This window comes from Lytechinus variegatus, chromosome 14, assembly GCF_018143015.1.
Source record: "Lytechinus variegatus isolate NC3 chromosome 14, Lvar_3.0, whole genome shotgun sequence".
Classification (NCBI taxonomy): Eukaryota; Metazoa; Echinodermata; class Echinoidea; order Temnopleuroida; family Toxopneustidae; genus Lytechinus; species Lytechinus variegatus.
The window spans coordinates 24,160,984-24,173,368 of record NC_054753.1 but is presented as its reverse complement, the minus strand read 5'-3'; the positions used below and the strand labels follow the sequence as shown (position 1 = coordinate 24,173,368).

The window sequence follows — 12,385 nt, the reverse complement described above, 5'->3', positions numbered from 1 at the left end:
TTGAGTTGATCCGCTTGTACTGCGGACCGACTTTAAACCCCCTTTCATATTAGCAAGCACCGCAGCGGTGTATCCGCAGTCGTTGCCATGGTTTCCAAGCGAGTTTGCGCCATACGTGTGGCCGAATTCCCCAATGAGCGATTCGCGCCGAAATTTGTTTTGCAAATGCAGGTGCGCTAGGTAGCGATGTGGCCAGCGCGAGCATCCAGTACTAGATTACTATACTGGCTAGATACTCGTTGGCTATATGACATCATAATCTGTTCGCTTCCATATCACAATGTTACTTTTGAGTCAGTTCTTGCTTCTGACAATTGTGATGATGATTGAACTGGCCGCAAGAACACGGTTAAAAATGCGGGACATTGACGATTCGTTCGACTTACAACTACGGAGATCACAGCGATAAGCGCATACCGCATTTCCGGTGCGGAGTAACTCCGTTTGTAACCCTCTTCTCGAAGTGGGCTGAATACTCCGCTTTGAAATCCGGATCGAACTAATCTCAGAATTTTCATATTGCCCTCCAAAGTGGAGTAACTCCTCCTGGACTCCAGACTAACTCCACTTCGGCTCTCCCTATGAAAGGGGTGTAAGAGGTGCAGGAGATCAGACCCCCTTAGAAGGTAACAAGAATTTTTGGTAAGATTCTTTGGTGAACACCCGCTTTTACATTCTGTTTTACATCATTCCACATGGCTACATGTCATCGTAATTCGCCTGCAACCAGTCTGTTTACTTATCGTTTAGTCTTATTGCCATTTAGTCCATACACCATTTGGTACAATTTCCAGTTGGGCTACACCCATTTCGTCTATAACATCCAACTGGTCTAAAACTACTTGGTCAATAAGGTTACATGAAACGTTTATGAACCAAATTTTCAATTCACTTGACATATTAACAAGAGTGTTGGTAAGGCGAGTACATAATACGCCCGCCTGTAACGCAGAAAATGCAGTTATTGGTCAAGTAAGGAAAGTGGAAGGTGGCGACTTCACCTTTGACCTTCTGAACTCAAAATCAATAGAATTCCTTATTCCTAGGATCTATGCTAGTATCATACACACCAAATTACATGTATATGAGCCTAGGAACGTCGGGCTCGTACAATGAAAGTGGAGGGGCACCTTTTGTTTGGCAGATGAAAGGTGCCCCTCCACTTTCTTTGTCCAAGCCTGATGTTCCGCCACCTCTAGCCTGACCTTTTGACCCCTAAATCACTAGGCTTTCTGGAATCCCAGGCTTCCTGGGAGCTAGTATCATACACACCAAATTATATGAGCCTAGGTTAAGTCAAACTGAAAGTATCGCTTTTACAAGGAAAAGTTAACGGATAGACAGACGGATACCAAGCGTGATAACAAAATATGTCCCGGCCCGTCGCTGGGCAGGCGTATAAAATTACTAAGTACTAATCAGTAGATGAAGTGGAAATTACACCAACTGGGTATTAGACTAAATGAGAATAAGACTGTATTAATCTAAATGTTCCCATTTTTAAAACATTCTGAATTTTCTTTAGATATTCCTTATATATCTTCAAAATTACATTTGTCATGTTTTCTGCCTTGACAAAAATCAATCTATTTCAAAGGTTAAATTTCCCATTACTTGTAAAGTATACAACATACATATTCTGCTTAAATTAATGTTAATTCCTGTTAATTCAGCATGCAAATATCAGATTGACACGACTGAGAATTAAGAACTTCCTCATACTCTATACGAGTTTGCTCAAACTACCATAGTCCAGTTCACCCCATTCCTAATACCTGTGACAAGTAAAAATTCACTCTTGTAATATAGCTATCATATTCCTAGTCTTTATTTTCCAAGTAAAAAATACCATCTTAGAATGATTTATTATCTCATGTATTTTTAAACTTTCAATAGAGAAAAACAAGTAACCATGTCATGAACAAACAGAATGCAAGTTATGTTTCATCTCTGAATAAACAAAAATTCTGATAAATTAATTTCATGTATTAAAACAATGGGAGCTACTGCTGAGGAAAATCTGAGACTGATTGCATGAAAAGGTGTTTACAAGGGGTCTTTTTTGTGTCTCTCAATTATTATGATGTGCTGTATGAGGGGGCATTTCAAAAATTATTTTATACACAAAATAATTTTTCCAACTTTTAAAGCAATTTTCATATGATTACATATATATTTCATCATTTAAAAACAACTATTTCCTTTCCTTTATTTGTGAAATATAGTATGTTGGCATGTGATTTGCCAAAAGATGTCTCATACAATGCATCATAATAAATGGATCACAAGGAAGACAATTCTTGCAAAGACCTTTTCGTGCAATCCACACCTAGCTACATGTACTACGTATTATACAATTACAACTGTAATATTTGTCACTAACATGAGATTATTGGAAAGTATTTGTTCAAAATTATCATTTTCTTTCTTCAAGGCTTCTGAGGAAATAGAAAATGTTTTCTGCACTTATGCATAGAGGATTGGGATAAACCAGTATGGCAGCTTTGCAAACCTTAATATTTGAGCCTTTATCTTCACATCCTTTTACAAGGATGTGCAAATTTTCGCCAGTCGCATATCACTGTAATACCCTTTATGATCCTTCCGTTGTTGCTATGTTGGCAATTCTCTTTACGGAGATAATGCTATGGTTATCACAATAGATTGATTTCAAATCCAAGCAACCTTTCCCTCTCCGGCCAACACAAGCACATATCGTCAGGCAAGCATCGTAAAACTTATTGTATCCCCCTTTCTTCGAACCAAGATACTCTGCTATCACGTCGTCTTCAGATTCAATATCAGTGTGACAGTTCAACCATCGTTGGTTGTTTAACTAGTTCCGCATTTGGTAAAGACAGAGGCATTTCGCAGGCTTTGACTCGGTGCAGCTTGCCATGCCTTCGTCCTACCTGATCAGATAACACCTGGTTTGTATAAACTCGAAGACATGGTTCAACGGCTAGGCGCTTGCTTGGAAAACATGATGTATGACTTTGTTAAAGCATGCATGGGCCTGCCGTTGTGTCGTAAATATCTCACTCCTTCCAGCACGACTGGAATCCAAATGTTGTGAGCCGATGACATTGTTACCTCTTGGTTGTGGATGGGCTTGCAGCCAGACGGGTGCTCTCCTTAGGTCTATGGATTGGAACAAATAAAGGGAAAAGTGCTGTTACTGTTTCAAAAATACATTTAAGTTTGAACTTAGAAAGCTTATTCAAAGTAAAAGTTCATGTAAATGAAAAGAACAAATAACAATGGCAAAGATCATTTAACTCACAGAGTGGAGAAAAGAAGAATGAAAGAAAACACCTTTCAGATGGATCGAGAAAGAATTCGAGAGTGGAAGAAAAGGGGGTTCAAGGAAAGGGGGAGAGAGAGAGAGAGAGAGAGAGAGCAGTATGTCTGGGGAAGGGGTGGTAATTTAGAGCTGCAGAAAGGGAAAAGAGAGGAAGAGAGTGTAACAGTGAGATGGGGGGGGGGCACAAAGAGTGGGAAAGAGAAAAATGTTTATAGATAGCAACTGTGTGGTGATCGAGAAAGGGTGAGAAAACAATATAGGGGAAGGCGGGGTAAGTTGTGACAGTTTTTGCTTTTTGCATGTTAGAATTGATATGATTAATAATCTTGTCGAAATAAGTACCTTGCCTTGAAATTTAATTCTTCTGTAATATTTTCCACCTATATATAACTTTCTATCCCCACACTGAAAGTCATCGTGACCTTTGAAAAAAACAATGTCAAATGGCTCAACTTGCCCCATATATGGGGTAAGTTTGAGCCACCTTCTGGGGTAAGTTGAGCCACAAAAACTATGTACAAAATGTATGAGGGGAGAACCAGCAAGTCATTTTTTTGTTTAAAGTCTTTTCACTTGCTAATTCTCTATAAATACTAACATCCTTTAAAAGGAAAAGAGCAGTCATGTAAATTTGCTCCTTTCAGCCAGCATTTCAATCGATTTTTATGGTTTGTTTGTTTTTAAGATACATTACCATAGGAATTACCATGGCTCAACTTGCCCCATGCTGTTTGGCTCAACTTACCCCAGTCCGAACTTAGTGCGATAATTTTGTATCCACACATTTATTATGCATCCATCATATAAAAGACTATGACAAGAATGAAGATCCATACCTGGACTAATAATGTTGTTATCATGTCTTTATTATATTTAAAGACATGTGTGTTTATAAAGCACTTATCTATTTCACACTCTTTTTTACTTTTTTGGCTGAAATTCATATTTTTCCCTCTAAAAAACTACTTTTTGTTTCAAAGTTGAAAACAATGTGGTGGGGTTAGGGGTTATGCTATGGGTCATCAATAAATGACACCACCACAATGTCTGACTCATTCATTATTGGCCTGGGGCTGGTGGCTCAACTTGCCCCTATGCTCAACTTACCCCGCCTTCCCCTACATACCTTGGTGATGCTTCTGAAAAATCAGTTTCAGCCGATCCTAGAATCCTCAACCTTGCTTGCTTGTACTCTTCCTCTCTCTCTGCTAAAGTCTTTTGCTTGGTCTGCAAAGAAAAAAATAAAATAGTCTCCCTTCAGATTAAGAAAATCCCATGATGAATTGCAAGAGGTTGCTTAAAAGTTTATCACAACCACCAACTGGCTAACTCCTTCTTCCCTGAAGCAATCTCCCACTGGAATAGTCTCACAGCCGATATGGTATCCTCCAAAAGCACTGACATACTTAAATTAAAAGTAAACGTGCAAAACCTGCAACAAAACAGAGTAATAATACTTCCACTCTCGTCAGCCCTGAGTTACCCTTCCTGGTGGAGGACTTCAGGGAATGGAACTACAAGGTACAAGGTAAAAGGTATCAACATCCCCCTAATTTTAAGTATTAAAAATAATAAACAAAAAAAATGAGACTATTTAAAATGAGACTGTGTATCATACTTTTTGTTTCAATCAATGCTTGCTTAGTAGTTAAATTCCATCCCTCGATACCATCCAATTGCAGTACTGTAGTCAGTATGTGTTAGAATGGTACACCAGTTTGAAATTTATGTGGTTTAAACAGATATTCATCAAATTTGGAAAAGGATTAACAAAGTTATATTACCAACTTTTGAATTACTTCAGTGAAACGGTTCTATGCAATGAGCGAACTGATGATGTCGTCTCCCCGCTTATTCTTTTGTATTTCATCATATAAAATTATGTTTAGTCAGTATGTCACACTGAATATCCTTCACAGGAATATCCTTCCTGAATATCTATCACAGCCTAGCTCCCTTCCATTATACACAATGCTTGGAATCTGATGCCAAGTCACGGAAAACCCAGGCATCGCTGGTCTTTGAACTTGGTATCTCTGTAAACGAGGGTCTGCAGAAGAGAAAGATCCGTCGCCCGAGGATCTCTTACTAGTCTGCTGTGCAAACCCTTCACTCGAGTAAAGGGTCTGAATTGCAGCCTACTCATGCCTTGTGTACTGATGGCCCTCTCACTCAGGAATTGAAACAGCAAGTTTTTTATGTGCTAGTCTTTGCATGGAGACACACTTGTTGATCAAAGTTTCAATCAGGGTCTGTGCCTGCAGACTAATCTCTTACCTTGTTGACATCCTTGTTCTCTGTTGCATTCTGGTCTCCACCAGCCTCAGTGGGTCTCTTCAGGATTCTAAGCTGCGGTTGGTACGTTGTCCTTTGACTTTCTTCTTCAAGCAGAACAACAGAGGGCGCCACATCCTTCTTCCTACACCAATATCAAAGGGTAAATTCCAGTAGTGATGACAATCACAAAATGAATTTGAAGTGCTTGTGTCTATACATACAAGGAAGCAACTATGATTTTTTTTTCTTCTTTTTTTTCTTCTTTATTTGTAATATTTTCTGAATGTTCTACACATATCCCCTAATTTCTGAAATTTGAGGTTGGCTCTGTAGTCCAGAGTCTGTATTCAAGATGCAAAGGCATGTCTCACACTGTCTCTCTACAAATGAACTCTAAAAAATGACATTACAGGGATAATACGAGCACGTAATGATATTCTATTTCACAGAAGTTGTGTCCCAAATTCAAAGTTTCCTCAATCATATCGTATTCTAATTATAATGTATTCATATATGTTCACAAGTAGTGTAGACCATTTCAACCAATAGAGAAAGATAGAATGGAAGAACATAAAAAAAATAGAACAACCAAGGGTGAAACATGAACAGATATAGTATGATATGAGTGAAGATGAATGAACAATAGAAACATGTGGAGCTGGAGTTGGAATGGCAAAGGGATGGAAGTTTTAAGGGCTGGCTTATAAAGTCTTTTATAGAAACTAAGGAATGCAAGAAACGGATGAAATAATACTGACTAGCACAAAAGTACGAAGAGTAAGGTGTTAAATAGACAATTAGATTGAACCTGACAAATATTCAACCCTTGAAACTTCCATCAGCGATCAAAATTTCCTCAATTTTATAAGTTTCTAATTGATATATTTTATGAGTACTTACTCTTGAGTGGCCAGTTCACGCTGTTTCTGAGCCTCCTGCAATTTCTTATCCAGGACCTACATGTACAGTATAAGAATGAATTGAAGAAAAAGGAATGAAAACAGTATACTTTGAGAAGGGGGAGGGGTAGTAATGTCCAGCTGAAGATGATTTTAAACCTTCAAAATCTTTTTTTATTTGATTAAGAATAAAATTACCATCATCAGTATCACTGGTAAGGTCACTCACACTTACTGCAAACCACTCATTCAATGAACAAGGTTAAACCTTGTTCTCAGTTACATCTCCATGTGTGGCAAAATAAGGGTGGAAATGTTTGGCCTATTTTCTCTTTTTTTATGGGACAAATGCTTGATTTTCTTACACTGTCAGTTATCATTACAGCTATTCATTATATAACTTGGCTCTTATGTAAATTTAATTTTGTAAATTGTTTTTTTCTTAATTAAAAATAGAGATTGAAAAATGAAAATTTTCTTGCTATATTACTTACCACCAATAGAGGGCATACACAAAAATATGCCCAAAATTCAAGTTTTTGAGCATTCTGGTAAATACAAAAATTATTCCAAAGTTACTAATGAAAAATAAATTGCAACTGTATGGAAATTAGTAATTTGGGTCACAAAAGTGATATTTTAATGGGGTTTTTTTAAGTGTGTGCTCAATACAGCATACCATAGTCCTACCTGTAGATTCTCCACAGGCAGGATGGTAGCAGTGAACAAGTGCTGCAAGCCTGATGTGAGGTTTAACCTCACACAACAGATGTGATGAAGCCGGTATGGTGTGCAATTGAAAGTACATGATGATGATCCACTGCATTTATTTTTCTGCTAAGAACATTCATAGGTGCAGGCAAAAAAATTATTGTTTCTTTTTATAGAATGACACTAAAATAATACAATTCATGATATTTACCGGCCGATGCTGGCTATTATTTCACAAATACTAAAATTTATTAATATTAATAATCACATAATAAATATCAGGATTTGTGAAATAATAATTTTTATCTATAAATTGTTCTTCGAAACGGCATTGCTAGCCGGAAGTACATCATACATAAGCGGTTCAAGGGTCGACGCTAATGTATTTCCTTTGTTTACATGTGGATCGAGGGGTCTATTTTTTAAAACCTTCCTACGCATTAGGCGTAGGAAGGTGTAAAAATCAATAAAATTCATAAACTTGACATGATTTTTGTCTTAAAAGATGGATTTCCTTAGGAAATCCATCTTTTAAGACAAAAATCATGTTTGTTTTGGTCAGTCTCTTATGCGTCTAAGGGAAGAGTGTCAAGACGTCAATGATCAAGAAGTATATGTCAGGATTTTAAAAGTCATCATCATTGTGTCCTCAAGCCCATCGACGTGTAGTGTAGACCAAAAGCTTCGGTCTCTGTTATGTTGGTTGTTCAGCTAGCTCCGTTGGCTTCACTCACCAAATTAATACAGAGACCGAAGTTCTAGCGCGATCTGTACTGGGGACTCAATGGCAATATGTTTATGCACTTACGATCAGATGAAACGGGGACGTGAATTTGTGCGACAGCCGAGGTAAGTCACTGTTTTTGTTCCTTTTAACTTGATTTTTCTCAGTTTTTTGGCGATTAATGCCAAGTGGGAATATTAATATGCATTTTGGTCGCGTTAATTTTCAAAAATTTTATTCATTAAAGACAAACATTGAAGAGCCCCGACGGGGGGATTTTGCATTGCAAGTCCCCTAATGGTGGCTGCACGATAGCAAATTAAAAAAAAAAATGTTAAAAAACTCCTCGAAACAGACGGCTGCCAGCTGTATACATGTAGTGTAGCCTAGTAAGAGTAAGACAAGTGTTAACATCACATTCCAAATATATCTAGCACCGCAGTTTGGCGCATTATTATTGTTGCCTGATTCGTCAGTGCATGTGAGCCTATGGCATCGCGACCCAGGCTTCATGGGGAGTAAGCCTGCGTTGAGTAGAAAGACTTTTACTCCCCAGGGGCCGGTTTCTCAACACCTGGACAAGTTAGTCATATCTTTATCCACAAACCACGGAGTTAGTTCCAATCTTACTAAACCTGTTTCACGAAAGGCTTCCTAACTAAAATACCTTGATATCGATACTATCGGTAAAAAGAGCAGACGAAACGTAGCCTTAGTCACAAAATGGCATAATTTTCAAAAAGAAAAATTATGACAATATTGCAAATATTGTGATGAATTGGGAATTACATCTTTTAAAAATAATAGCACAGGTAAATGATGCATCATACATACTTAGACCATGAAGACTGGGGCATTCAATTGTTGAAAAATGGAATTATGAATAATTTATTTCATGACTAAAAAATCACATGTGGACTTTGAGATGGGTACCCCTGGGATATCCAATTTTAATAGTTTACGAAAGTAAACCATAACGGTTTTATTTGTAAAATTATGATAATTATACAATGTTTTACGATTCCAAACATTTTTAAAATATAGTTTAACATTTTTTTTATAAATCTTTGATACCGATCTTACGATTTGACAAATTCTATGCATAAATTAGAGATTAGAATTTATCCAAATGTCAATAGGGTCTGAAAACGACAAATACAAGTCCAGTTATGGATGGCCTGACGTGGTAGAATTTTTATCGATTAATTATTTTACTATTTCAAAATGAATGGTTTTGTGGCATTTTACCAACAGTTTTCATAGTTACTTTGTATTACAATGATCACTGAATGCATTATCCCACTTATTTTGGGATGTAATTTCAACCTCTATGATTGATTACGTAAGATTATAATTTTCAAATTTCTCGGCACTTTTGCATGTCATAGTCTACCCACGTGGTGCCACTACGTCATTAAGAAAGAAGTTATGACAGGTTCGGAGGTGTCATAAATATTTAGTGAGGTTGTTGTACCCGATCTTGGTAAAGAGGGCTTCGTGAAACGGTTAGCGGACAAGTAACTCACTATCTCCGATTTAGTCAAGAAGTTAGACTTTAATATGACGGTGTTGAGAAACGGGCCCCAGAAGACTCCAGGGGCCCATTGCATAAAACTTTTTACCTGAGAAAACTCAGGTTGTTTTTACCGGAGTTTTTGGCCTGTGCTAAAGTCAGTGGCGGAAATCAGACTAACCTTAGTTTTCAGTTTTTACCAGAGTTTTCTCAGGTAAAAAGTTTTATGCAACAGGCTTCAGGAGTCTAGGCAGGCTCACTTGTTCACTGCTACAATCCTGCCTGTGGGGAATCTACAGGTAGGACTATGGTATGCCAATGTTGTACAGAGCACACACTTTAAAAAAATCATTAAAATATCACTTTTGTGACCAAAATTACTAATTTCCATACAGTTGCAATTTATTTTTCATTAGTAACTTGGGAATAAATTTTGTATTCACCAGAGCGCTCAAAAACTTAAATTTTGGGCATATTTTTGTACGCCCTCTATTGGTAGAAAGTAATATGGCAAGAAAATTTTCATTTTTTATCTCTATTTTTAACTAAGAAAAAAATAATTTAAAGAATCAAAATTTGAATAAGAGTCAAGTTGTATGAATAATAGGTGTAATGGAAACTTTCAGTGTAAAAAAATCAAGCATTTGCCCCAAAGAAAAAGAGAAAATAAGCCAAACATTGCCACCCTTATTTTGCCACACATGGAGATATAAGTGAGAACAAGGTTATATCATATCCTTGTTCATTGAATGAGTGGGCAGGCTAGTTCAAACTAGAACAAAAGCTTCAGTCTCTGTTATGTTGGCTGTTCAGCTGAACTCCGTTGGCTTCACTCACCAAATACAGAGACCAAAGTTCTAGCGCAATCTGTACAGGGGACTCAAAGACAATAGCCATATGTTTAGATCTATGAGTCGCATAAAACGGGGAAGTGAATTTGCGCGACAGCCGAGGTAAGTCACTGTTTTTGTTCCTTTTAACTTGATTTTTCTCCATTTTTTGGCAATTAATGCCAAGAGGGAATATTGATTTGCATTCTGGTCGCGTTAATTTTCAAAATTTGTATTCATTAGATCTAAAGACAAAAATTGAAGAGCCCCGAGCGGGGGGGGGGGTGCATTGCAAGTCCCCTAATGGTGGCTGCACGATAGCGAGCCGTCTGTGTACGAGGAGAAAAAAAAATGTTAAAAAACTCCTCGAAACAGACGGCTGCCAGCTGTCTAGTTCAAACCTGACTGGCAATCACAAGGATGCCGACAGCGCGACGGTGCCCTACACCCACACACAATTTGCTATAGGTGGGCACACACATTACACTTGGACAAGGGTTTTCCGTTGATAATGCAGAAATAACGTTAGATTTCAAGGGCAGATAACAAGCTAGAATTGTCAGAATCTTCATGGATATATAAAAAAGTAAAAATAACTTACTCCACTATCTGCCATATCTTCCCAGCTATCCCATACCTCCTCTGAATCATCCATTTCCGTCAAAACAAATTCGAGTCGTCAACAAGAACTTCTGCGCATTTGTGCCGGTGTTGCCGAAATGTCCAATCACATTCAGTGTTAAATTTAAAAAAAAAAAAAAAAAAAAAAAAAAACCTTTCGGAGATAGATGAGAGGAGAAAACCATGCATAGATAATCTATCCTAAATAAATAAATATGATCCGATGTTCCTGTTCTAAGTAAATGGAAAAAGTACGTTTTCTGGCAAATTCACCCATCCCCTTTGCCACACTGGCATCCAGGGAAAGAGGGCTTTTAATTAGGGGCTCCAAAGTTCCCCAAAAATCTTTTAAATATTATAATAGGACCATTTTATTATTTTCTCCGGAAATAACTTTAATGACGGACAGTTTTTAAATCTTCCCCGAACAAGCCTGAAATCTATGGAATCATTTTGTATTTTTATTAAAATTTATCTAAAAAAATTCTTAGTCACAGTAAAAGTTTTATAAAAAAAAATGCTAGGAAGCCAACGATAACATCGTCAGGGTTTGTCAAAACAAGAAGAGAAAGAAAGAAAAAGTAGAAGAAAAAAATGCTACAGAAAAGAAAAAAAGAAAGAAGAAGGGGGAAAAGGAAAAGAAAATGAATATAAGAATAAGAAAAGAAAGGAAAGCGGGGGGAATAAAATCAAAGAAAAGAGGGGAAAGACATAGAAGAAAGAAAGATTGACAGAAAAGACAACATGCAAGAAGGAGAAAAAAGAAAATGAGAAGGAAAAAGAAAAGAAAAGAAAATGAAAAAGTAAAATAGAGCGAAAAGACTGAAGGGAAAAAATGTATATCCTTTCAAAACAAAAATGCTCCAAAAGCAGTGGTAAAAAGAGTTATTTCGTGACTGGTTGCCAACCAAAACCAAACAATAAGAATAAGTTTGTGTGCGTATTTGAGAGAGGGTGTGTGTGAGTGTGTGTGTGTGTATGGGTGAGGGTGTGTGTGTGTGTGTGTGTGTGTGAGGGTGCGTGTGTGTGTGTGTGGAGGTGCCGTGGCCGAGTTTGTAGAGTTTCAAAAAAAAGTAGTTTATTTGATTTGACATAATTTTGATATTAACATGATATAAATATTGAGGAAATTTTTTTTTCTTTCACAAAAAAATGTTTCACATTGTTATAGAAGAGAAATTTGGCTGTTTGATTTCATTTGTAATCATTTTTATAATATTTGTAATCTCATTGATATTGATATATTTATTTGTTTGATTGTTTATTGATTGTAACATGCAAAGAATCTTTACTTATATGAATTGTGATTGTCAACTTATTGTTTCGAAAGAGGAATGAAATAAAACATTATTTAAAAAAAAGTGGTCTAAGGCGCCTGGCTATACATAAAGTCTGGGGTTCGATCCCCGGACGCGGCAGCTATGCAAGGCTCCTTTATCCTACTTTCAAATGCTGAAATTGCTATGCATTATTATATAGGTGCGAACTTGTTGTTTTTTAAGTGAG

At 37.0% G+C, this 12,385-nt stretch overlaps 1 protein-coding gene across 2 annotated transcripts; it reads right to left on the bottom strand.

Annotated features, from left to right (window-relative positions):
* Positions 1-2,435: 2,435 nt before the first annotated feature.
* Positions 2,436-10,985, bottom strand: LOC121427756 (SUZ domain-containing protein 1-like). 2 transcript variants are annotated; one of them, XM_041624305.1, is made up of 5 exons: positions 10,860-10,985; positions 6,482-6,537; positions 5,582-5,723; positions 4,431-4,531; positions 2,436-3,141 (listed from the first exon to the last, which is right to left on the bottom strand). In XM_041624305.1, the coding sequence occupies exons 1-5, from the start codon at positions 10,911-10,913 to the stop codon at positions 3,090-3,092; spliced, it is 405 nt and encodes a 134-aa protein (XP_041480239.1). In that variant the 5' UTR covers positions 10,914-10,985; the 3' UTR covers positions 2,436-3,089. The 2 variants fall into 2 exon arrangements, with proteins under 2 accessions (XP_041480239.1, XP_041480238.1); XM_041624304.1 differs by lacking the exon at positions 2,436-3,141 and adding an exon at positions 3,481-3,563 and having other exon boundaries at positions 4,426-4,531.
* Positions 10,986-12,385: the final 1,400 nt, after the last annotated feature.